At 38.3% G+C, this 25,095-nt stretch overlaps 1 protein-coding gene across 1 annotated transcript in view; it reads right to left on the bottom strand.

Annotated features, from left to right (window-relative positions):
* Positions 1 to 3,410: 3,410 nt before the first annotated feature.
* Positions 3,411 to 25,095, bottom strand: part of LOC121870394 (arylsulfatase B-like) — a gene marked incomplete at its 3' end in the record, with an annotated part of 41,864 nt that continues 20,179 nt past the window's right edge. The window contains 2 exon segments of the mRNA XM_042372219.1: positions 3,411 to 3,637; positions 23,075 to 23,234. Coding sequence (XP_042228153.1) covers positions 3,411 to 3,637; positions 23,075 to 23,234 — 387 coding nt within the window.

Here is a 25,095-nt window from a genome sequence, read left to right on the forward strand (position 1 = left end):
TAGTAGGCAGCTACCAAACAGGTAGATACTACCGCCTGGGAAGATATTGGAAGCATAATGTGTTGTCTAATGGTAGACCCTGCTGCCATATGGCATCACGAAAATTGTGACCAAGTCCCAGGTTCAGCGCTGACCTGACTTTCTGCCTCATTTACACACAATTGCAGTTTGAATTGTTCCTCTAACTTTGACAACACAACATACATACAGTATATTATTTCTCACTTTTGATCTTTTTTTTACTTTTTGTATTTATTTATGGTTAGTTACTTTAAATAAGGCCAATTCACTTCAAGTAATGGCATCAAATGTTACCAGCTGGTGTAGTGTAAACACTAGTGACGTCACTTAAGCGTCTGTATTTAACTGTCAGTAGTTTCAAGAATTAATGCAGTCATTTACTGAATATTCCTTGTAAAAAAATAAATTTTAAGTATTATTATCAGTAAATATACCAATATGCATTACTAACCACCTCCACGGATAAAAATAGCCCAATCTCGCGGTCACTTTCCCTTTCTTGTCTCCTCACTGGCAAATGGGGGGGGGGGGCAAGGGGAGGGGTGTGTGATGATAGCTGTGTTTATTACAGGGGTATAATTCTCTTTTACGGTATGTTAGACAGGTTTATAATACATTTTTATTATTTTAATATACCGGTAATCTTAATTTGAATCCAGCTTGCCAAACGTAAGTTTCAGTATAAAATAATTAGTGGTAAGACCTTGTGAGTGGCTTATGATGTTTCCATCACCACTCTTGACAAACTAAACCACAATATTTAAGAGGTAAGAGTTTTATACTTGGTGGTTTAGACGACCCCCTAACTTTGGGCAGATTTTTTTAATGTTCAAATTCCGTCTTATAAGCCGAGATATACAGTACATAAAATTATAATTTTTTGTTAAAAATCATAATTTGTTTGGTGTGGATTTCTTGGTGTCTGCTACCGCCAAGCGTGGCGTCGCCATGAGGAGTCACTCCATTGTTTACATCCAGTGTGCGTGCATTTTTCAAGCCCCAATAGTTTGATTTAACTTTTACAAACATACAGTAAGTACAGTACAGTGCATTACCCTTATTCAAGATGACTGGAAAGAGGCCATCAAGTAGAAGTGACTGCAGTAGTGCAATAATAGGCACAAATGCATTACATTGGTTATTAAACTTCATGTGTTACGAAGGTTTGATGCTGGAGAAAAACTTAACCAGATTGCAAAAACATTAGGTCTTGCTACTTCAACAGTGGGAACAATCAGTGATAATAAGGACAAAATTAGGTCAAGTGCTCAAGCAGCTACTCCATTAACTGCTCGAACCTTGTATTTTCATAGAAGTGATGTGATGCTAAATATGGAATGACTCCTGGGTGTCTGGATTGAAGATCAGACTAAACGCAATGTGCCACTAAACACTATGGTTATTCAACAGAAAGCCATAAGTTTGCATAATGATTTGCAGGAAGAGGAAGGTGCATCTTCTGAGGTTAAACCTTTTCTGGCTAGTAAAGGCTGGTTTGAAAGGTTTAAGAAGCGCCTTAATTTACACAACATAAAAATGAGCGGTGAAGCTGCCAGTGCTGATACAGATTCTGCTAATAAATATCCTGCTGAGCTGAAGAAAATTATTGATGAAGGAGGTTACACACCAGAACAAGTGTACAATGTTGATGAAACTGGGCTTTTCTGGAAGCGCATGTCTGCTAGAACTTTTATTTCCACTGAAGAAAAATCAGCACCAGGCTTTAAAGCATCCAAAGATCATTTAACACTTCTTTAGGGAGGAAATGCTTCAGGTGACATGAAATTAAAGCCCCTACTTGTGTATCACTCAGAAAATCCAAGGGCTCTCAAGGGCTATGCCAAGTCTAATCTACCTGTGATTTGGCATTCCAATAAGAAGGCTTGGATGACTATGACCCTTTTCCAAGACTGGTTCACTAACTATTTTTGCCCTGCTGTAGAAAGATATAATGCCAGGCGTAACATATCTAATAAAGCATTGCTCCTCTTGGACAATGAACCAAGCCACCCAGTAAATTTAAATGATCTTTCTGATAATGTGAGTGTGGAGTACATCCCCAAGAACACAACTTCCTTGCTCCAGCCAATGGATCAAGGTGTGATGGCTAACTTAAAAGGCATATTATCTAAGAAAAACTTTTTTGCAGCTCATAAAAGCAATTGACGGTGAGGATAAACCTACAATTAGGGACTTCTGGAAAAAGTTCAACATCTTGGATGCTGTGGATAATATAGCCGAGTCATGGGATGAACTTCTGAAGGGAACTGTACCATTTGTGCTAATGCAGTTTATCACAACAGTTCACAACTCTGACTGTAACAACATTCTCTGTCAAGTTATTACGGTACAACAGTTCACAACTCTTACTGTAACAACATTCTCTGGCAGGTTATTATTGTACAACAGTTCACAACTCCAACTGTAACAACATTCTCTGGCAGGTTATTGCTGTACAACAGATCACAACTCCTACTGTAACAACATTCTCTGGCAAGTTATTACGGTACAACAGTTCACAATTCTTACTGTAACAACATTCGCTGGCAGGTTATTGCTGTACAACAGTTCACAACTCTTACAGTAACAACATTCTCTGGCAGGTTATTACGGTACAACAGATCACAACTCCTACTGTAACAACATTCTCTGGCAGGTTATTATTGTACAACAGTTCACAACTCAGACAATTTTCTGGCTTCTTTAACATGAGACTGTGATCTCTAGTGAAGCAATAAATAATTTCAGTACTGTACTGTATGTGTCATTAAATAGGTTTTTAAATAGTTAATAAATATATATTAAGCAAAGGCAGCTGATGAAAATGCAGTTTCTCCTGACCTCAATAGATGGCAGCAAGAACGGGCATGTCATCTGCTAGCAGAGGCCAGCAAGCCCAGTACTATACCGTTTCCTCTCATCTTGAGTCTGAACAACTGCAGTCAAGGAAGCAGTTGTTCAGACTTAATGTGCATGTATAAATGTACACAATGCCATGGCCACACTAAATGAGGCAGAAATGCTACTTGGGTCCTCCACATTGCCGCTTAGCCTCTGCAACACAAAGTGCTGAAATCATGCAGGAGAAGACACCTTTCCTAATTCATTAATGACTCATTGCAGTGAATAGATGTGATCAGGTCAGAAGATTTGTTCTTAATGTTTGATATTTTACAGGTGATGTCAACAAATGAGCAAGTTGAAAAATCAGTAATAGACTTGCTGGAAATTTTTAGATCTCAGCCACACAAGTCAGGGCCAGACAGAGGCTTGAGATTATGACCCCTACATATGCTGGCTATTCACCATTGCTCTTTCCATGTGTACCATCACAAAAATATTTTGATCAAGACAATAGTAATAATGAATAATTAAAGAAGTGATCATACCCCTTCTTGAGCTGTGTGATCATAATAATCTTGGTGACCTGTCCAATACCCAAAATGAGACATAAAGCCTCGGTAAATGGGAGTTAGCTCACGAGTAGCCATACCCAAATGCCATTTCCCAACATGACGAGTAGCATAACCCAACTTGACCAAGTGTTGTGGTAGGAGCCTCACTCCAATTGGAATTCCATAGGGTTGGGGCCCATATATTACATCATGGTTAAGACCTAAAAAACAAAAAACAAACTCATTAATACAGGTAAGACAGCAGATTGACAAAAGAAGTTATATACAGATAAATTAAGTAATAAGACCCCTTTAAGTTGGACTTCTGTATGTCGGAAACCTCCATAAGTCAGATGAGCTCCACCTTAGGGGGAGGTGTATGGGACAGTAGTTGGGTGAGGAGTCAGTTTCTGTGTGTTTGTTGTTACAACTACTGCTCCGCTGTTAACTATATTTTTGTTTTGTTTTTCATATTTAGTGCTTTCCTATTATATTATTATGGCCTACAAAGCAAGTAAAGGCAAAGCAACACCATTGAGGACCACTGGGAGAAGGGTGATGGTTCTCAGAACTCTACCAATTGAAAAGAGACTGAAAAAATATACAATAGAATTGATGCTGGGGTCACCATGATCATTATCTGTGAGGAGTTTGGGCTGAAGTAGAGTAACTTTTATGACATCAGACAGATTTAATAGATATAAGTACTGGGTTTCAAAATAGCCCTTGACAAAATTATGAGAACAGTGGAGGGATTCTACACAGCCCACTGGCCTCCTTCCTTCAGCATGGCCATTAGAGAAATAAAGTAGATAAGTGTAACTAAATATGTGTAATTAAATATAAATGTAAACATAAACTGTGTACTTAAGTTTAAGCAGCCCCCATTGTCCTCCACCACAAGATTCATCTGCTACACTAAGAGTAAGTGGTATATATAAAGTATACCATTAACTTTAACTTTGCTTCTGGAAGAGATTTATCAGCAAAATAATAGTTGAAAGTACCCAAGGGAGAGGTTACACACTAGTCAAATTTCTAGATAAGTCAGACAGCCTCGAGCACCATATAGTTCAACTTAGGGGTCTTACCTACGGTATTTAGATTTCAAGGACAATAATCAATAAAATGTATGCATGTGTGTCAAGTTAAATTAAGATAATTATCAAATTATATTAAGCATTAAACACAACTACCATATTTGTAAAGAGATAACTATTTCCTATTGCTACGAAGCCCACTGTGGGTCCCAAAAGCATGACTGACCATTGGGGGCACTGTGAAAATGCCACACTACACTAATCCTAAGGCATGCAGAGAGGAAGCATGGCCAGCCATGGGTGTATGGGCTGAGTAGTCTCTGGTGGTCCAGGTAATTGGACCCCCACAACTTATAATGATCGAGCTAAAACATTAGCACCTGCAGGGATTTTTCTTGTGTAAGGATGAGTGAAAATTATAGGGCCAAGTCATAAAAAATTATGTGATAAAAGCTATGAGATTGTGGAGTGTTAAAAATGTAGATTTCCATGTTTTGGTAGAAATATTTGTTGAAAGACAAATAAAGCTGGATTTTTATAAATATGTTATATTGGGGTTACATAAACCATAGTATTGTTATTTCGTTTGCTATTATATGTTGTACAGTATATCATGCTAGGTAAACAAAAGCATTTTGTCAACTAATGTTATGCTTAAGTCTACAATCGAAAATTCAGATTAAAACAAAAAGGACCCCCAGTCAACCAGTCCTAAGCCTATGCATATGTAACCAGCACTGCACTCAACTGCCTTCACTTCCCCAACTGTGAAGTTCAGTATCCAATTAAACCAGCAACCCTCGGACATGTTATTTATATGTATCCATTAAGGAACCCCATCCCTTAAGTGGTCATAGCTTAATGCCATGTAGAGCGAACCCATTATAACATGGGGAGATAGGAGATGCATCAAGTGGATCTCAAAGAGCCCCCTTCCCCGCCCACACCAAAAATACTACAAAACCAAAGTTCAAAGACATTGTACAGCTGTAAAGTAGCTCACTAATATATATACATCAACCAAATTCACTTAAGCATGATGTTGTAGAGGCATGATACAAGATGCTGAACAAAAAAAAATCTTCCTAACTAATAATAAAATACGATCTATTTGAAAATATGCAGCTAAAAACCATTAAGTGAAAGCTAAATGAAAGTTTAACACAGCTGCCATTTGCATAGATGCTGCCTGCATCAAGCATGACTGCCCTCAAGCATCACCACAGCAATCTAACCCAGCTGTATAGCTCTCCCTCCCAACCCTTATCAATCTAGCCCAGCTGTGGAGCTCCCCCTCCTAACACTTAGCAATCTAACCCAGCTGCAGAGCTCTCCCTCCTAACCCTTAGCAATCTAGCCCGGCTGCAGAGCTCTCCCTCCCAACCCGTAGCAATCTAACCCAGCTGCAGAGCTCTCCCTCCCAACCCTTAGCAATCTAACCCAGCTGCAGAGCTCTCCCTCCTAACCCTTAGCAATCTAGCCCAGCTGCAGAGCTCTCCCTCCTAACCCTTAGCAATCTAACCCAGCTATGCTGTGGAGCCCCCTCCCAACCCTTAGCAATCTGCCCAGCTGTGAGGCTCCCCTCCTAAAGCAGCCCAGCACAGAGATCTCCATCCCAACCCTTGCAATCTAACCCAGCTGTGCTGTGGAGCTCCCCTCCTAACCCCAGCAATCTATCCACCTGTAGGCTCCCCTCTAACCCTGCCCAGCTGTAGAGCTCTCCTACTAACCCTTAGCAACCCAGCCCAGCTGCAGAGCTCTCCTCCCAACCCTTAGCAATCTAGCCCAGCTGTGCTAGCCCCCTCCTAACCCCAATCTAGCCCCACCTGTAGAGCTCCTCCTAACCCCTTAGCAATCTAGCCCAGCTACAGAGCTCTCCATCCCACCCCTTTGCAATCTCCAGCTGCAGTGCTCTCCTCCTAACCCTTAGCAATCTGGCCCAGCTAGCTTTCCATCCCACCTTGCAATCTGCCCAGCTGCAGTGCTCTCCTCCTAACCCTTAGCAATCTAGCCCAGCTGCAGAGCTCCCTCCCAACCCCTAGCAATCTAACCCAGCTGTGCTGTGGAGCTCCCTCCTAACCCTTAGCAATCTAGCCCACCTGTAGAGCTCCCCCTCCTAACCTTAGCAATCTAGCCCAGCTACAGAGCTCTCCATCCCAACCCTTTGCAATCTAGCCCAGCTGCAGTGCTCTCCTCCTAACCCTAGCAATCTGGCCCAGCTACAGAGCTCTCCATCCCAACCCTTTGCAATCTAGCCCAGCTGCAGTGCTCTCCTCCTAACCCTTAGCAATCTAGCCCAGCTGCAGAGCTCTCCCTCCCAACCCCAGCAATCTAACCCAGCTGTGCTGTGGAGCTCCCCTAACCCCAATCTAGCCCACCTGTGAGGCTCCCCTCCTAACCCTTAGCATCTAGCCCAGCTACAGAGCTCTCCTTCCCAACCCTTGCAATCTAGCCCAGCTGCAGTGCTCTCCTCCTAACCCTTAGGAATGCCCAGCTTCAGAGCTCAACCCTTCTGTAGCTCCCTTAGCAATCTAGCCCAGCTTCTAGCCCAGCTCAGAGCTCCTCCCAACCCTTAGCAATCTAGCCCAGCTGTAGGCTCCCTCCTAACCCTTAGCAAGCAGCTTCAGTCTCTCCCAAGCTCTCCCAACCCTTAGCAATCTAGCCAGGCTGCAGAGCCCTCCCAACCCTTAGCAAAGCCCAGCTGCAGCAGCTCTCCTCCCAACCCTTGCAATCTAGCCCAGCTGGGGAGTTCTCCTCCCAACCCTTGCAATCTAGCCCAGCTGCAGAGCTCTCCCTCCCAACCCTTACATCCTAGCTAGCTGCAGAGCTCTCCCTCCCAACCCTTGCAATCTAGCCCGCTGCAGAGCTCCTCCCAACCCTGCAATCTAGCCCAGCTGCAGAGCTCTCCTCCCAACCCTTTAGCCCGGCTGCAGAGCTCTTCCTCCCAACCCTTAGCAATCTAGCCCGACTGCAGAGCTCTCCCTCCCAACCCTTAGCAATCTAGCCCAGCTGCAGAGCTCTCCCTCCCAACCCTTAACAATCTAGCCCGGCTGCAGAGCTCTCCCTCCCAACCCTTAACAATCTAGCCCAGCTGGGGAGCTCCCCCTCCTGACCCTAAGCAACACTCCCCCTTCCGCTCTCACGCACAAAGAAATGTTTATTCCCTTTATGTTTTTGATCTCATGATAGTTATTTCCTTTACCCCCCCCCCATTTTTTGACACATCATGTATCAAGGACTGTGTGTGCATGTAACTGAATAAAAAAATATGAAAATTACATTTATCTATCTGAAATTACAGCTCCAATCTTCTTAGCATTTCTCTTGAAGGACTTGTTCATGGAGAGACAACTCCGACAGAAGCAGGTGTCTGGCCTTTCTCTAGTTGTTGAAGAATGTTCAACTTAATTTGAAGGGTAAACGTGGTTTTATTCTGCTTTGCTGGAGTGTCTCTAGGCAGATGGGCACTTCGCAAATGCTTATGTTGAGCTATGGTGATGAAAGCAGGTGAAAAAAATGATGCTAATCCAAACAAAGTTTTTAGTTGTGGATGGACCACATGGGTGGCATAGGGACACTACCCATGGACTGTAATGGACTCGACTGCTGATCCATGCAAAATGTTTCTTAACTGACAGCACCTGGCAAAAGATTACTGTTTTTCCGGCTTAACCCACGTTCTAGCAAATCTTAGTCCCATGTTAAGCGATACCAGGTACAGTAAAAAAACCTTAATCCAGACTAGTTAGGGGGATATCCAGTCCACATTAATCTAATTTCCAGATAAAAATAAATCCGGAGGGGATTTATTTAACCCGGAAAAAGTCTGGATTAACTAAGAAAAATCCAGATGACAATCCGGATTGCTGTCTGGTGTACACGAACGCCAGCCCCAGCAGCTTTGTTTACAGGCCAGTTGCACTGCTATAGCCCTTGAGTGTGCATCTATTAACTCCTGTGGACTATTCTTTTTTTCTTTTTTTTTACGGGGAATAGCCCACCCGGGCACTGGTCATTGACCCACAACGAGGCCAGGGGGGTGAAAAAATACGAGTAAAAAGAAAATAATATATAGAAGAAGAAGCTATTTTTTATAAAAAAAAAAATTTGTGAAAAAGTCCAGAATGCGACGTTTAGCTTTATACCTATGTATGTAAATGCCTAGCATTAACTCGCCAGGCCAACATACAGGCAATTAAAACATCTAATAATTACTTAAATACATAATATTAGGAGGACATGTAGCTACCAGGCATTTAATTGCAAAAAAACTACAGTAAAGCCTCGAATAACAACGTTAATGTGCCCTCCAATGTTGCAGTGGAAGGTGAATCATTGTATCGCAAATCATTACCATTAAAATAATGCAATAATAATGAGATGCGTTCCCAAGTGTGACCTTTTCATCTCTTTTGTGTGGTTTTTATCCTCTTTTCCCCCCAAAACAATACAATTAATGAAAATTGCAAACTATATTCTTCAAATAATGTTTATGAATGCACCTTATACAATATAAATGAATAATAATATGGTCACACAAGAGGAGATGGGACGCTATTGTTTTCATTTGAGTTTACAGCCGGGAGTCCGGGATGATAGTTCTACACGAGAAAACTACGAAAATAAGACCCTGGTTGTAGCTGTAGTAAAATTAATGTATAAAAATTAATAAATAAGTTTTAAGTAACGTTATTTAATGTTAAGAAATGGAACAATAGAAGTAGCTAACCACTAATGGCAAAGAAAAAAAAAGAGGGATAGGGAATGCCAACATATACGTGAGCATTTTAGGAAACATAGTCATTTATCTTAAGAATATGTACAAAAGATTCATTACTGTTTATTACTGATTATGTATTTGATTGAATTAATCTTTATATATGTGAAATGAACAATACAATTCATTAATAATACGTAGAATATTAAAACACACAAGAGGATAAGAGACGGCATTGTTGTCAGTGATTACACTCAATAATGTCAGTTATCCACCTGAAACTGAAGAAAAAAAGACCCTGGTTGTTGTTGTAGTAAAATTAAAGTAAAAAATATTTATGTTTTAATTAATGTTATTTAATGTACAGTAGAAGTAACCATTGATATTAAAGAAAAAGTGACTGAGTGGAACAATGTATACGTGCACACTCAAGGAAACATAGTCATTTATCTTAAGAATGTGTACAAAAGATTCAGTATTGTTTATTACTGAATATGAATTTGATTGAATTAATGTTTATATATGTGAAATGAACAATGCAATTCATTCATAATACGTACAATATTAAAACACACAAGAGGAGACAAGACGGCATTGTTTTCGCGAGTGACGATGGTTCTACATAAGGAACTGAAAAAATTAAACCCTGGTAGTAGCTGTAGTGACCTTAATATAAATAAAATGTAATACCTGTATGTATGTTTTAAGTAATGATATTTAATGTTATTAAATGGAACACTAGAAGTAGCTAATCACTAATGGTAAAGAAATATGGCGAGACGATTGGGAACGCCAACATATGAACAGTAAGTGCGTACATGTGAAAACATATCGTCATTTCTCGACAGTAGTACCCCGCTTAACGCGGTCAATTGAACCCACAGGGTACCGTGTTAAGTGAAAACCGCGTTAAGTGAACAACAGAACATATGGGATTAATTCCAATAGAGACTGGCCGGACCCCCAAACTCTACTTTTTCCGACACACTACCTATGTTCTAGTAAAAATAACATCTTAATTTTATGATGGTACATGCACACAATTAATACGTAAGAGAAATAGAGAAATACAATCGCCAAGTTAATGTCCATTCAAATAATGGACTCCACTCCCTCCCCCTCTTCTCACACTACACTCGCTGGCTCTTCCCTCTCTGAGAAATTTTGGGGGGAAAACCACTAAATTTTAATAAATAATACCTCAAACTAAAGTTAGGATAATATAATTGACATTGCTGGATTCCTTTTAAGACCAGGAATATTTTGAATATAAATGTCATATATTTTGCACAAAAGATAACATATTTACTCAGAGAAAACATTATATCTAAAATTTGTATGTCTAATGCAAAATCTATGATGTTTATATTCAAATTGATCATCAAATTGTAAGAATTCCAGCAATATAAATTATATTCTGGCCGGGTAATTTGTATGAATTTTATGAGCTAAAACAAATATCTTCAGTTAATAAAAAAAAAATATTCTTCACGACACTATCTGTCAATCAAAGTACCCCACCTTGCCTCCCCCCCTCTTCCAACCACGCCAGGTGGTCGGTCTGTCCCAACCCTCCCCCCACCCCCCACCAATCCTCCCTTCAAGAGATGTTGGGTGAAAAAACTAAATTTTAACATTTAGTATTAAATAATACCTCAGATTAAAGTTAGGATAATATAATTGACATTGCTGGATTCCTTGTAAGACCAGGAATATTTTGAATATAAATGTCATATATTTTGCACAAAAGATAACATATTTACTCAGAGTAAACATTATATCTAAAATTTGTATGTCTAATGCAAAATCTATGATGTTTATATTCAAAATGATCATCAAATTGTAAGAATTCCAGCAATGTAAATTATATTCTGACCGGGTAATTTGTATGAATTTTATGAGCTAAAACAAATATCTTCAGTTAATAAAAAAAAAAAATATTCTTCACACCGTAACAGATGGTCGGTCGGTCCCTCCCTCCACCCCACCTCCCACCAACCCTCCCGACCAGATGTGTGGGAAAACCAGAATTTTTACCTTTTTAGTAATAAATAATACCTCAAACTAAAGTTAGGATAATATAATTGACATTGTTGGATTCCTTGTAAGACCAGCAATATTTTGAATACAAATGTCATATATTTTGCACAAAAAATAACATATTTACTCAGAGTAAACATTATATCTAAAATTTGTATGTCTAATGCAAAACCTATGATGTTTATATTCAAAATGATCATCATATTGTAAGAATTCCAGCAATGTAAATTATATTCTGGCCGGGTAATTTGTATGAATTTTATGAGCTAAAACAGGCAGGCAGGCAGGGTGGCGGGTGGGGCGAATCTAAAAATAGTCTCGAGCCGGACACTCTGCGCGTATACCGTATATCACGGCCTATAAGGCGGCGGGGTGCATAAGACGCCCCCCCCAAATTTCCATTTAAAAAGTAACTTTTGAGCTCTATTTGCTGTATAAGACCAGTACCCCAAATGTGACACTTACCCACTGACTCAGTAGTCCTTTACCAACCATCCTTGATTTTTTAAAATAAGGCCAATTCACTTCAAGTAATGTCATCAAATTATACCCGCTGGTGTAGTGTAAACACTAGTGACGTCACTGAAGCGTGGTGGGAGTGTTCCCTCGTCTCGGTGGTGTGACTATTTATACAACATGTGGTTCAACAGCAACCACCGTATTCTAATTGTGGTGTTTCATTAGGATTTGAGTGAAAAAGGTTACCAGTATGTACTTACTACATACATTTATTACACAAATATATATATATATATATATATATATATATATATATATATATATATATATATATATATATATATATATATATATATATATATATATATATATATATATATATATATATATATATATATATATATATATATATACTGAATATACTATGTACAAAAAATGAATGTTCAATGAATTATTTATGGTGCATTAGGGTACTGGTCACTTCAAATGGGCTATAAATAGCTTGTTATCTCCCCTCCATCTCACCCTGAGCCAGACGGAAGGGTCTTGGTAAATAACATGTTTGCTTATTTTCCATTTACTTTAAATAGATTTACCGAATTATTTGTTTTATTTATTTATTTATAATATACTGTAATATATTAAACACACTGTAATTATTTTCTTTAATTTATAAACTGTTTTGCGACAAAGGAATGTTCTCCAGTAGTGTTTCATTAGGATTTGAGTGAAAAAATATTACGTACTTACACAATTGTTCCTCTTACTTTGACAACACAACATACATACAGTATATTATTTCTCAGTTTTGATCTTTTTTTTTAATTTTTGTATTTATTTATAGTTAGTTACTTAAAATAAGGCCAATTCACTTCAAGTAATGGCATCAAATATTACCAGCTGGTGTAGTGTAAACACTAGTGACGTCACTTGAGCGTCTGTAATTAACCGTCGATAGTTTCAAGAATTAATGCACTTTTCCTTTCTTGTCTCCTCACTGGCAAATGGGGGGGGGCGTGGGGAGGGGTGTGTGATGATAGCTGTGTTTATTACAGGGGTATAAATCTCTTTTACGGTATGTTAGACAGGTTTATAATACATTTTTATTATTTTAATATACCGGTAATCTTAATTTGAATCCAGCTTGCCAAACGTAAGTTTCAGTATAAAATAATTAGTGGTAAGACCTTGTGAGTGGCTTACGATGTTTTCATCACCACTCTTGACACACTAAACCACAATATTTAAGAGGTAAGAATTTTAAACTTGGTGGTTTAGACGACCCCCTAACTTTGGGCAGATTTTTTTAATGTTCAAATTTCGTCTTATAGGCCGTGATATACGGTACGTGGAAAAAACCCGTGTTAAGTGAAAGTTCGGCTCTGGCAAGGCACCGCGTATACGTGAAATCGCGCTAAGCGAAACCGCGTTAAGCGGGGTATTACTGTACATATGAATGTGAAAGCAAATTTCAATTGCGACTATTGGAGAGTTCCGGGTTTGAGGGATTCTGGTCAACAGAGATATTATTATACTCTCAATTTAACGGAAGGCATTTTTCTGTTATTTTTCGCTCGATTTAGTGAGCTAGTTCGCTAAATCAAGATTAAATCTGTTAATAGCTCACCCCTATAATGACACCTCAGACACATGATACAATAAAACCCACTTCAGCCTACGGTGAATGTACTGAATGTATAAAAACGATAAATACGTAATGATATAAAGCAATTACCGGAAAATCTGAGAAAATCACTCCAAACCTTTCTGCTTCGGGCCTGGGAACAAAGGTTCCTGGTGTTATGAAAGACTGCACCATGTTTAGCCACATCCTCACATGGTTGGTGTGTGGGTGGGAAGACCAACCACTTGGGTAATGCTGGATTTTTCTGCTCTGGGTCTATTTATAATTACTATACAAACATAAAAGTAATATCTGTATTAGCCGGAACCCCTTAAACCCAGAACTCTGCATATCCGGAATTGAAATTTGCTTGGAATTTTTATGGAAAATTCCCTAAATTCCAGGTTTGAGCACAAATTCCAAGGTTGAAAATCAGAAGCATTTTCTGAAGAAAAAAGTACTCAATTTTGTAAGTACTTTTACTTTCACTTTAGTATGGTTTTATATTACTCGTTACATGCAGACTAATAATATATTTTTAATTAATTAATTATCTATTAACCATAGTAAAAGAGTTGTATGAGTGGAGGTGGAGTTGTGAAGGGTATGGTATGGGTGAGGGGAGACACCCCGCGGTCACATACCTAGAGGTCTCGAGGTGACGTCAGGTCAGGTCAGGTGGCAGTGGCTATGACAACGGACTTTCCCTTTGATCTTCTTGTGTCCAGAGCACCTTGACCACCCTCCTCACCTATCCTACCCTATTATCCCCCTCCCCCATTAAATCCCCTCTCTTCTCTCCCACCTTTCCTTCAGGGACTTGGTCTTCCCGTTAACATCAGTTGTGTCTTTGCATATACCTGTACCTAAAATGAATTTCAAAGAGGCTGTGACTCTATAATGTTTTACATAATTCCATCTTAGATATAAAGCCTGCATCTATACATCTGCGTGAGACTTAGTATATTTAAAATTCTGCTAAAATAACTAAGTACCCCCTCCCCCCCTCCTGCACCTGCCAAATGTTACTTGGTGCAAAAAATTAAGCCACTCATCAATTAGAATCGAAAAGTGACGTCACCACAGCTACATCCCAATTGGAGGGACAGTTCACGGCGAGTCTTAGTCAGACTCCGTCACTATGGAGGCAACAATCATCCACAAACTCCTCAACAGAAGCTTGATACCTATTTGGCATGCCCAGGGGATGGAATGGAGCTACTGAGGTCTTTCCGACATTATGTGACTTATCTCTCAAGCTTAACGCCCCACTAGCTGCATCTGCTGCTTGTGACTATCTGTTTAGTCATGTTGGGGTTATTATTTAATTAATTTATTACACCGCATGGGGCAACAAGCTTTGTCACAAGACCATGCAGTCAGACACTAATACATTGGCACTCGTGTCTCGTAGGACATGCTATGACTTGTGATATGGAGACAATATTGATATGATTTAAGGGCAATGGGAGTTAGCACCACCAAAGGGTGGGTAGTGCAAGAGAATTAAATCTAAATTTTTACAAATAAGTAGGTGGTGACATATAGTGGTTAGTGACTTATCCTGTGGTAGGAGGTGCTGACAGTGGGACAGTCAAGGCAATAGTGTTGAAGGGTGTTAGCGTTGGGACAGTTACAGAGCTTACAGTAAGAGAAGTGCGAGTCATCCCTCACCTCAGATACTTGCCAGATAGGTCTGTATCCAAATCTAATGTAAGCAGAGACATCATTATGTTTGTGGACCATAAGTCCACATCGAAGATACTTGTGTGGATAAGGAAGAAAGTGATCATAGAGTTAGATGGATATATTTACAGCCCATTCACTATTCCTGCGATGGATTATAGGGAGAAGGGCGGCTGAACGTATTCTATTTTGGTAGGTCATGCTGGGTTTATATTTAGGCCTAAAAGATCCTGACCAGACAGCCATAATTTAGAGAATCAGTGGATTTATTTTAATATTTGAGACAATTAATAATTTTGTGGTCACTTTGTACTTTCAGTACTTAAGTTCTCTATGAATGAGATACTTTTTAACTTCTACTTGAGTACATTGAACTTTGGATACTCTTACTTGACTCAAGTAACATTTTGCCAATGTAACAATACTGTTACTAGTAACAAAGTCCATTACTTTTTACAACTCTGATGCTCCACCTCCAAGAAGTATGAAATATGGAGAAAAAAAATATTGGATAAAGGAAACATGACTACCTTGTTAGAAAGAGTAAATTATATCTTATTTAAGTCAATAACAGAAAAAAGATGAGAATACAGTGGTCCCTCGGTTAACAAACACAATTCGTTCCAGAGTCGTCTTTAACCGAATCTATTATTTCAATGGGATATTGGGTAATTGGTTCCAACTCACAGAAAAAAGTACATACAAAGTACTGTATACCAGTAATAGAATTAACAAAATATTAAATATAAATTAAATACAGAACTGTACTGTACTGTACAGTATACTGTACAATACTAAATAAAAAACAATAGAATACAGTCAACCCTCGCTTTACGCGGTCCCACATTCAGCGTTTCCACGTTTACGCGGTACCCTGCCGAAACAGGAATGCTCACATTCCGCGGTTCGTGTACCCCTTTACTCGGAAAGCGGCTGGCGAACCGCGCCATTTTTGGATTCAAACCTCCCGCCATCTCTCCTGCCATCCGCCATGTTGTGTAAGCTGCGCGAGCATGGTGCGCACAAGGTCGCCCAGTCGTCAAAACATTAACGAGTTCTTCACCCGCCACCCACCACAGCCGGCCCAAGTCAGTGATAGTGATAATTATAGTGAAGATATGGACTTATATGGACTTTGAGGGGTTTGACAAAAAGGCCCTGCAAGCCTCTATGGTGGATAGTGATACAATTGATACAAGTGATACAGGTGAGGGCCAATAATCTGCCCTCTGCCTCGGAACCAACCGCCCATCCCCGTGTGCCCAGCCATCTTTTCTACTAATGTAAGTGTTAGAAAGCCTAATATTATTGATATTTCTCTTAATTATTAATTGTTTGTGCATACCATCATCAAGTTAAGATAATATGTTTACTACAACATAGTTGTGTGTCGTCAAAAAGTGGAGTTAGGGGGTCGGCCCGGACTCTACTTCAATTAATCCCATATGTTATGTTATTCACTTTACGCGTTCCTTACTTTCCGCGGCACCCTGTGGGTTACATTAACCGCGTAAAGTGAGGGTTGACTGTACTCTATTTTAACTTACTTTGAGGTGTGTATGTCATATTACCGGCAGCTTTGCTTACATATCAAACAGCTGATTGTAGAGGCAATCGATGATGACATGCCATATTCTTTACAGAGTGCATTGGTTCTAATGCCTTCTTCATGTCTCATAATAATTTCTGCACTGTATATTATCAATATGTTAACTCAATTTCAGAATGACCAATAATTTTAGTGTAAAAATGCAAAATATTCAAGAGATCAAGAAAATCGATGTTCACTCCACTGTAAACAAATTAAACTGAGAAGCATTGTTGGGTGATTCAATCAGCTGATGAGCGCACAAAAACTGTACTGTCTATATTAACAATATGTTAACAAAATTTCAGAATGACCAATAATTTTAATATAAAAAAATGCAGAAATATTCAAGAGACCAACTTTCTTGATATTTACTTCACTGAAAACGAATGTAAACATAGAACCAATTACTCTATTGGCGGACTAGCCAATCAGCTGTTCAGCTGATCCGCACAACAAAACGTGTTTGTCGTAATAATTTCGTTAATCAAAGTTTTGTTCGTTAATCGAACTGAAAAATCCTTATGGGAGCTAATTCGTTAACCAAAATTTCGTTAATCGAACCGTTCGTTAACCGAGGGACCACTGTACTATAATAAAAAAAAATTCTTTTTTAAAGGATTATGAATAAAATGAGAAGTAGGGAATGGTTTGGAGAGAGGTCCCTTGATACAGTAGAACGTCGATTTAAAGAGATTCAATTTAAGATTATTTATTTAAAACAACACCCACAATTAAGGACAATGTTTTAATTTAAAGCGAATCTTTCCTATTTTGCGCGAGTCAAGCTGGCGCATATTTTAAAATTCGCACCTAATGTTTCTCTGGGCACGCTACACTGTCCTAAGGGCAAAGCTGTGCTGTACATGTACTCAAAATAATGTACTAAATGATTAATAAAATTTTTGTCTAGTGCAAACTATAGCATGTTTATATTCAAATTAATCACTATCTTATAAGAATTCTAGCAATGTAAATTATATTTTCCCGTCACTTCTGTGATTTTTTATGAACAAAACACAAAAACTAAATTTAAAAGACATAAATAAACAAATAAATACTTCACTAGACCTTCGGCCACAACTGTCAAACGTGTTACTGTCACCTCCCCTCCCTCCCTCCCTCCCTACCCCACTCCCAGCCAGGGTTTGGTGGTTATACAGTAGGCTTTAAGTGTTTATCTTATATAATATCACAGACTAAAGTTAGGAGAATAAAATTTGCATTGCTAGAATCCTTGCAAGACAGCGAATAATTTGAATATAAACGTCATATATTTTGCAGAAGAGATAAAAATTTTTAGCCCTTTCATAAAATTAGTTAGAACTAAAATTTGTATGTCTTATGCGAACTACCTGTATAGCATGTTCATATTCAAACTAATCACTATCTTAAAAGAATTCCAGCAATGCTAATTATATTCTCCCAGGTCAGTTTAGTGACATTTTACATGAGAAAAACCTAAGTCACTCTAAAGGACAGATAAATAAATAAGCACTAGACCTTGGCATCAACTGTCAAACATATCACCTCACCTCACCTCACCTCCCCCCCCATCTTCCCAGCCAGTAAACAGACCATTTTGCATCCCTTAATTTTAGCCGTGTTGACTTATGAGTGTTTGTTTTAAAATAATACTACAAAAAACAATGTTTTGTTTATTTTGGGAGATGGGCTGAGGTGCATCTGGGTAGACTGTCAGTCTTTTTAGTATTTTGTGTTTCTCTAGAGTATCAAACTAAATTATTTCATTGAAACAACGCTTCGACTTAGTGCGAATTCGGTTTAAAGCGACCTCTCTTGGAACGTATCTCGGCGTTATATCCACGTTCTACTGTAATGAGAAAGAATTCAACTTTGTGCCTCCCTATATTACAAAAAGTAGTGAGAGGCATACAGTATCTAATACTAATACAGATATAGGTCTATAGAATTACATTACAATAAATAAATGAAGGGTTCCTACCGGACACACTGCCATATGATCATAGTAATCCTTATGACCTCCCCAGTATCCAAAATGTGTTTGAAACCCTCGGTGCAAAGGGGTTAACTTTTCTTTGTAGAAACCCAAGTGCCACTTGCCGACAGCATGTGAGAAGTATCCTTGATGAGCAAGGTGCTGGGGTAGGAGGGAGATGAATGGGGAAAGACCCCATGGCTCGTTATCGAAGATAACTCTGTGCTGCATCCCTGAGATTATCAATGGCATCACATATTTAGTCATTCCTCAACTTTTAGGTTATATATGGAAAAAAGATATGTGAGAATCCATAAAAATAAGAGAAATATGTCAAAACGTAAATGTGAACCCTCCTATGACAAAGTTGACAACATGATGGTTAAAAAAAAATCATAAGTGCAATAGTATATATAAAGTTGCCCACAAGGATAATGTTCCACCCTTCAGCAGCCTTTTCAAACATGTGGCAATGTCGGAACCACTTTATGAATGAATCGATAATGTGAGAAGAGCAGTTGTTGGTAGTCTTCTCACATTACTGATTCATTTATAAGTGATTCCGATATTGCCATATGTTTGGAAAGGCTACCGAAGGGTAGAACATTATCCTTGTGGGTAACTGTACACCTTCTGTATATGACCAACAACTTATAATATGGATGCAAAGGACCTTGGAATAATGAATCTAAATATATTAGGTACATACACTACTGATGTCAGGATCCTGAGGCCATAAACACAAATTATCACATATATAAAACGTTTTCTTTGCTCACAAAACAACCATCACCACTCCAGTATACTGTAACCAAGTTTAAGTAAAACCGGACATCTTTTCAAAACCAATTATGAAATTCATATTGATTAAATGAGTACCTGTTCACTGTACACATCCACATTAAATAATATTATTTCAGTTTAATTCATAGTTCTGTAGTGATATTCATTGACTCCTGTGAGTGGGAGTTTTTAGCAGCTGCTACACGACAACCCTTGCCCTAAGGAGCACTCAAACTGTAATGCAGTGTTATCATTGGTAAATGTTTATATTGTATGAATTTTTACTAAACTGATTCAAATCAAGTTAAATCACACTTCTTTCTCCCCAAATATAGTAGACCCTCGATATAATGTGAGAGTGGGACAGAATTGTTGCACAATATTGTTTTGTGTTTATATTGTTCTATGTATTTCAGTAAGATACAGTATACAGTACAGCTTACAGGACTACAATCCCATAACATATGCCATAAAATTACATTACAAAAGCAAATTTTCTCACTTCAACATTAATTCCATCAATTCAAAACACATTTTAACAAATTATAGTTCACCTTGAGTCTCAATAACTGCTACCTGGAATACAATTGTTAAGACTCAAGGTGATCGATGCAACAACACAATGGGCTTGCAGATAATAAGCCCATCAGTCGTGCCAACAACTGAGGACAGGGCAGATATATGTGTTCATTAGATGACCTATGTCTTTGTTTCATAATAACATGTTTAATGGAACAAAACATTTTCAAATGCTTACCTAAGATATAAAACATAAATAAAATTTTTATGGGTTTATACGAAAGGCCACAGCCTTAAAGAACCAACCCATAAATACAGAAAATTGGCAGAGAAAACTTCTTAGTAGTAAGAGTACTGAACTACTGTAATAACCTGCCACAGAATGTTGTGAACTGTTGTAATAACCTGCCACAGAATGTTGTGAATTGTTGTAATAACCTGCCAGAGAATATTGTGAACTGTTATAACAACTACAACAGTTCAGACAAAAGAATGAGATAAATAAATCGCTAAGTAGCTACACAAAAACAAAAATGGTTTGTTTGTACATTAGCACATATTTTATGTCCAAAAAATAGCTCCTTCCACACACAAACCATCATCTTGGTGACACCACACAGTTCAGCCACGAAGTCAACCAGCTGACTCTGAGAAATGTGTGTGTGTGTGTGTGTGCAGTGACGTCACATTGGGGGAAGGACATGGGTGAGTCAGCGACGTAGTACAGTTCACTGCCTTCACACACACACACACACACACACACATATGCTCTTCATTTATCTTAAAGTTTTACAGGGGTGGATCCAGGAATATAAAAAAGGGGGTCCAATAAGTTGTGGGTGGGGGAACATGGCAAGCACAGCGAGCCCACCCAGCTGCGGAGTTTTGGGGATTTTGAAGCCATTTTGAAGTCCTTTTTACTATACAAAAATGTCTGAGCACAATACTGCATTGAAAAAAGGTGTAGGCTCCATGAAGGTTCCTCACTGCGCCCCCCAGACCCCATTGTGGGCCGTTTGACCTGTGCCCGGTAAACATACCATTTTGCATCCCTTAATTTTAGCCTGTGTTGATTTATGAGTGTTTGTTTTAACATAATACTACAAAAAACAATGTTTTGTTTATTCTAGGAGATGGGCTGAGGTGCATCTGGGAAGACTCTCAGTCTTTTTAGTATTTTGTGTTTCTCTCAAGTACCAAACTAAATTATTCCATTGAAACAACACTTCGATTTAGTGCGAATTTGGTTTAAAGCGACCTCTCTTGGAACCTATCTCGTGTTATATCGACGTAATACTGTATTTTGCTTTTCTATTTTCTTTTTGTGAATAACTGTTTTTACTGGTTAATCAAGTTTGTAAACAGTAAACGTGGTAAGTTCAGTAAGTCCAAATTGACATCTAGCATAATGTTACGGCACTAGGATCCAAACGTGACTGCGTTAGTTGTTCCGGTACTTGTAGGTTCCGTGTAAATAAGACAGGAAAGTGGACTCGTGGACGAATAATCGGACTCAATATTTTTTGTGTCTGTGAGAATTGTTTTAAATATAAATTGAGTGCAGATTTTAATAAACATTGTACAACGAAAGACAAAAGTCGTGTCGTGAAATCTGGTGAAAACATATGCCGAAGGGCTAAACTTTTGGTGCGATCTGCCTTGTGGTAGGGGGCTCTAATAAATGTTTCACGAGTTATATTTAATCTTCGGACAAAACCGCGACACGACTTTTGTCTTTGATTGTACCGCAATAAACTTCTGTGTTGATGAATTAAGAGTGTAATGCTAATAAACATTAAAGTATTAAAACCAATAACCTAAGTCTGTGCAGTTTACAATGAGGCTACAGTATCGACAGAAATTAGGTACCCTTATAGCTTGGGTTCCTGTAAAAACTTGGCCTAGGGATGGCAGAGGTTAAAATCTGCCCTGCACACAATAACAAAAATGCGGGTAATTTAGGGGGCTATGCTCTATTGAAATTGAAGTACTGTAGTGTATCCTGCTATATCGAGGGTCAACTGTACATATCATATTTGCTACAATTCTCCCCCAAATTATTGAACCCTACATTTTCTCTAGTATACTGAAGTGTTTGAAATTTAGGTATAGATACTGTACTGTGGTAAAAAATAAATAAATAAAATAAAATAAATTAATAAATTAAAAATTAAGTCTCATGAGATTGAACTTGCAATACAGGCATCCCTCAAAATATCATTAGGTTGTATCCTTGAAAACCAGATCATTAAGTGAGCCATCACACACCTAACATTTTTAAGCATGATGTCAATGGGGGTTACATTTCAGGAGTCAACGTGGGGGATTTCACCCAAATAGGCCCAAAAATCATGATATTAAAACACCTCAAAACCATAATATCACTACAGTATATTAAACCATTCACTAAGGGGACGTCATTTTTAATATATTATTTCGCTAACACCAAATGATTTTATTCAGCAAAGAGGGGATCCCATATTCAATGGTTAGCAGACTATCCCCCTCCTTCACTATGGGGACATCACTTTTTTTTTTTTATTTGGTGTATGCCAGACGATTTTATTTAACACAGAGGGAACCCCTTACACAAGTGGTTAAATCATCTCTCAACACTACCATACATGATATTAAAGCAGCTCATTACCACAATGCAATCAATACATCATAAATTTAGCATGAAAACTGCATGTTCCCCAATCATTTTAGAATTCACAGTCACTTATTTCAAGAATGATTGCCCATTGCAGTCCGTAAACACAGAAGTCACCAGAGCAAAGTAATAGCACATAATAGATGATTACGTGGCAAAAACAACAATAAAAAATTATTAATTTCCCTGCATATGGGTACGTGTTCAAGAAGAAAAATAAGAAAAATGCAGGCAGCAGCACTCAGACAGTTGTTCCCTTCATAGAGGACAACAAATGCGCTTCTGTTCACGACGGCTTTTTGGAATAACGAAGAAAAAGATGTGCACAAAGTTGCCATGGATTTCCTGACACAGCAATCATTAAGCCAAGAATGTCTAATCATATTGCGAAGAAAGGTTGTTGAGAAATAGAAACAGAAATTGCTAAATGAAGAATCTTAAGTTGGGACATCATACATCGAGGGATGCCTGTACCATATTCAACAAGTAAAACAGAACCTTTTAAATCCATTATAAACCTAGCTAAATCTTTAACATTATAAAGTAATAATTATCTACAGTTATGAATAGAAATCATACAACTTCTCACCCGTATGTATCGGATGTTTGCCAGTCAGGAGAGCACTTCTTGAGGGTGTACATATTGGTTGTACATAGTAATTATTCAAGATGACCCCTGAATAAGCTAGAGCATCAATATTGGGAGTTGGAATCTGGGTTGAACCATGAAAGCCCACGTCATTGAAGCCCTGAAAATAAAAATACGGTACAGTAGTTGATTCTCAGATAGTTAAAAAATTAATCACACAAAGCATATATACTCGTATTGTACAGTTTACTTTCGCTTTCTTTTTGTGACTACTGTTTAGTGCCTCAGATTACCAGAAAGCTGCCTATCTCGAACAGTGTAAGACCAGACTGGAAATTTTCCAGTACAGTAACTATATTCTGGCACAAGTAACACCAAAACACTGACAACTGAAAAAACGTAAATACAGTGATCCCTCGGTTAACGAACGCCTTGGTTAACGAAATTTCGGTGAACAAACTGCCTCCCATAAGATTCTTAAATTCGGTTAACGAACAAAAATTCGGTTAACGAATTTCTTACGAACCGACCTCAACATGTTTTCGCTTGCACATTAATCGGTTCTAAGGCTTAAATTCCTTACTATTTTAGTAAATATCAAGAAGTTTATACTATTCAATAATTTTAAAAGTTTAATATTCAATTTTAAAAGTTTAATATTCAATTTTTTAGTCATTTTAACAATTATTGAACATAATTGAAGGTAAAGAAACTATTTTCTGGCATGCCATCCAGCCTGTTAACACAGCAAACAGGCGTTAGTCTCTCTTTGTTTTCACTGGAGGTAACATCTTGCTTGAGACTCTCTTCAACTAAATGCTTTTTTTCTTTGTTTCCAAGCAAATTACTGGTCATTTTGAAATATATTTTACATATTGACAATATATAATGCAGTGCAGTGTTGATTTAAAGAAAATAATCTTGAAATACACCAAGAGAACTACAATTTTATGGGTGAAATGGTGCCATGGGGTGACTTCTCTTCCACCCCAATGCCTTCTCTTCTTCCTTCTCCTCCACCCCCATTCTAATTCCCATCATCATCATCATCATCATCCAGGAGCCTTCTACATACACACCTCAAAGTAAGTAAACTTTTCTACCATTTTTGTTGAATTTAGGCAATTTTCGGTGAGCTGGAACCAATTACCCAAAAACCCATTGAAACAATGGTTTCGGTTAACGAATTTTTCGGTTAACGAATTTTTCGGTTAACGAATTTTTCGGTTAACGAACAACCTGCTTGAACGGATTGTGTTCGTTAACCGAGGGACCACTGTAAGCTCAACGGTGAGGCTGTACACATATGTGTGTAGGATGAACAAAATAATCCGATCATAAATTATTGCATAGATAACTCGGAATTTCATATAACTCGGCACGGATATGGTCTCGGAGTGTATTATAGTATAACTTGGGAAATGCCGAAATATATAAAAATTACCTGGGTAAATCTCGGCATATCTGGCCACCTGCATCACCTACCATGCCTCTGTGTCACCTGCAATGCCTCTGTGTCACTACCATACCTCTGTGTCACCTACCATGCCTCTGTGTCACCTACTACAATGCTTTATCCTTTGCCTGCAGTGCTAGTAAGTGTTACTTTTTACATTTAATAATTACTGTACATGTACACATATATGGATCGATAATTTTTTTATTGCTGTATTTTTGTAGGAGGGGGAAGTGCCTCGATAAGTCGGAATTTGGGATAACTCGGCAAGGCCAGAGCTCCATATGTGCCGAGTTATCAAGGGTTTACTGTACTGTATATCTAAATACAGTAGAGTACCGGTACTTTAATGTCGCTTTTGGTGGATTTGTATTGAACAAAAATAATCTCATTATCTTCACCATCTTATGGCTATTTTCCACACTAATGTGGGTTTTGCCATGATTACCTATTGGCAGGTTTCCAGGCTGCACATTTTCTTGCAGTCCCTCTCATCAGGTTCTTATCTCTGAGATCATTTCTCACAACATCTACCCATGTCATTCTTGGCCTACTACAATACTAA

This window comes from Homarus americanus, unplaced genomic scaffold (assembly GCF_018991925.1).
Source record: "Homarus americanus isolate GMGI-L3 unplaced genomic scaffold, GMGI_Hamer_2.0 scaffold40856, whole genome shotgun sequence".
NCBI lineage: Eukaryota > Metazoa > Arthropoda > Malacostraca > Decapoda > Nephropidae > Homarus > Homarus americanus.